This window comes from Brachypodium distachyon, chromosome 1 (assembly GCF_000005505.3).
Source record: "Brachypodium distachyon strain Bd21 chromosome 1, Brachypodium_distachyon_v3.0, whole genome shotgun sequence".
Classification (NCBI taxonomy): Eukaryota; Viridiplantae; Streptophyta; class Magnoliopsida; order Poales; family Poaceae; genus Brachypodium; species Brachypodium distachyon.
Genome location: NC_016131.3, coordinates 47,030,697 through 47,032,758, shown reverse-complemented (window position 1 = coordinate 47,032,758; position 2,062 = coordinate 47,030,697). Strand labels below are relative to the sequence as shown.

General features: G+C 58.1%; 1 protein-coding gene across 1 annotated transcript; it reads left to right on the top strand.

The window, feature by feature from the left end:
• LOC100842401 (RING-H2 finger protein ATL46) lies at positions 1–1,856 on the top strand. The gene has a single exon (XM_010229688.3). It carries the CDS (start codon positions 605–607, stop codon positions 1,583–1,585), a length of 981 nt encoding a protein of 326 aa, XP_010227990.1. The 5' UTR covers positions 1–604; the 3' UTR covers positions 1,586–1,856.
• Positions 1,857–2,062: the final 206 nt, after the last annotated feature.

The following is a 2,062-nucleotide window of genomic DNA, read 5'->3' as shown; positions in this document are numbered from 1 at the left end:
GAACAGGGTACCAATCTTGCACCATCCGAAATGACAGAAAATATAAAAGGTCGAATTCTACTCGTATTACTCCCTCTCCATCCGATCACGGTCCTACGGGACCCTGATGCATGATCGCACGGCAAATTTGAACGGCCAAGATCGAGCCACGGCATTCGTGCAAGGATCGCAGAGGATCTTCGTACCGGAGCCCATCATCCTCGTCACTCACCTCAGAAGCACACGCAAAATGGGCGGCAGCACAGCAGCTTAGCCCATCTTTGCTGCTTTGGTGGTTTTATTAAATCGCCTCGGTTGCTTGCACATAAACACGAGGGGTTTGTTTGTTTGTTTGTCTGTTGGTCACACATGACACCAGCCTTCTTCTTCGCTTAGCCCTTTCCGTCCAGCCTCTCCATGCCTCCCGTAGTCTCGTTCACCTAAATTGCTCGGATCCTTGCACTTTGCAAGGATTTTTAGCTGCTGCCCCAACCAATAAGCAGCTAACCCACTCCTCGGCTCAAAAGCGCCGGTGAGCTGCGCTGATTTCCCCGGCGTGTCGTGAAATGAGGGGCGCATTGCCCGGACCACACCGGCCAGGGAGGCGGGGGAGGAGAAGAAGAAGATGAGGATTAGCCCCGTGCTGCTCTTCGTGGTGGTGATACTGGCCGGCGTCGTCTTCGTCTCCGGCCTGCTACATCTCCTCGTCCGGCTCCTCCGGTGGCACGCCCGCCGCATACGCTCGGCGGCGGTGGAGGGCGCCGCCGACGAGGCGGGGACGGCGGAGGTTGGGGAGGATTCGGCGGCGTTGCAGAGGCAGCTGCAGCAGCTGTTCCACCTCCACGATGCAGGGCTGGACCAGGCCGTCATCGACGCGCTGCCGGTGTTCGCCTACGGGGACGCGGTGGCCGGCGGGGGCGCCGGCGCCAAGGAGCCGTTCGACTGCGCGGTGTGCCTGTGCGAGTTCGCGGGGGACGACCGGCTCCGGCTGCTCCCGCCGTGCGGCCACGCGTTCCACGTCGACTGCATCGACACCTGGCTCCTCTCCAACTCCACCTGCCCTCTCTGCCGCTGCGCGCTCCTCGACGCCGACCTCTTCGACGGAGCCGAGGCCGCGGCAGGGGACGACTGGAGGCGGCGGGAGGACCAGGAGGAGGAGGAAGAGGGCGCGGTGTTCCCGGTGCGGCTGGGCAAGTTCAAGAGCGCGTCCAGGGCCGGCCCCGTCGTCATCCGCGATGGCGACGACCCCGCCGTTGCCGCGAGGGAGGAGGAAGACACGAGCAGCGGCAGGAGGTGCTACTCGATGGGGTCCTACCAGTACGTGCTCGCCGAGGCCAGCCTGCAGGTGTCCGTCCACCGGCGGCGCGGCGGCGATGGGGCGGAGAGGATGAGGGGGCCGAGAGGGATCTCCGGCGGCGGCGGCAATCCGGCTGGCGGCGGTGGCGAGGGGAAGAAGATTGGCGCGGGGAGCAGAGGCGACAGCTTCTCGGTGTCCAAGATCTGGCAGTGGCCGCGGAACGGCAAGGGGAAGCTCCCCGTGCTCGCGTCCGACGACTCCTCGCCCGCGTTGCAGCAGTGGCCCAGGAGAAGCGTCGGGGAATCGTGATACAGGAAGGGAGGAAGAAGACTTGTGCTGTTTTTTTTTTAGGGTGCAGTGTGGGTTGCAAACATTTTGCTTGAGTTAATTTCTTGGTTTCCTTTTGGCTGTTCTTAATCTGTCCATAGCCACATTCGTTTTTTCAAGTGATTGTGCTGCCGATTTTACAAATCTACAGATGCATGATGATGAACTCTGTCTTCCCATTAGTTCTCCCTCTAGGATTAGCACTGGAAACACCCATTCACATGCCTAATTTCGAACTCAGGAATTTCAACCAGATAGTAGTAGTACTTCAGTACGTATAGATTATTGTTTCGCTTACTCTGAACTTTATTTACCTAAAATTGGGCGTTTTCAAGGGTATCTCTAACGGTGGCTGTTACTAATTCTCTTCTCCCTCTTCTTGAGTATATATTTTTAAATTATTGTCGAAATATTACATGTATCTAGACGTTCTTAAAGAGTAGATGCATCCATATTTGA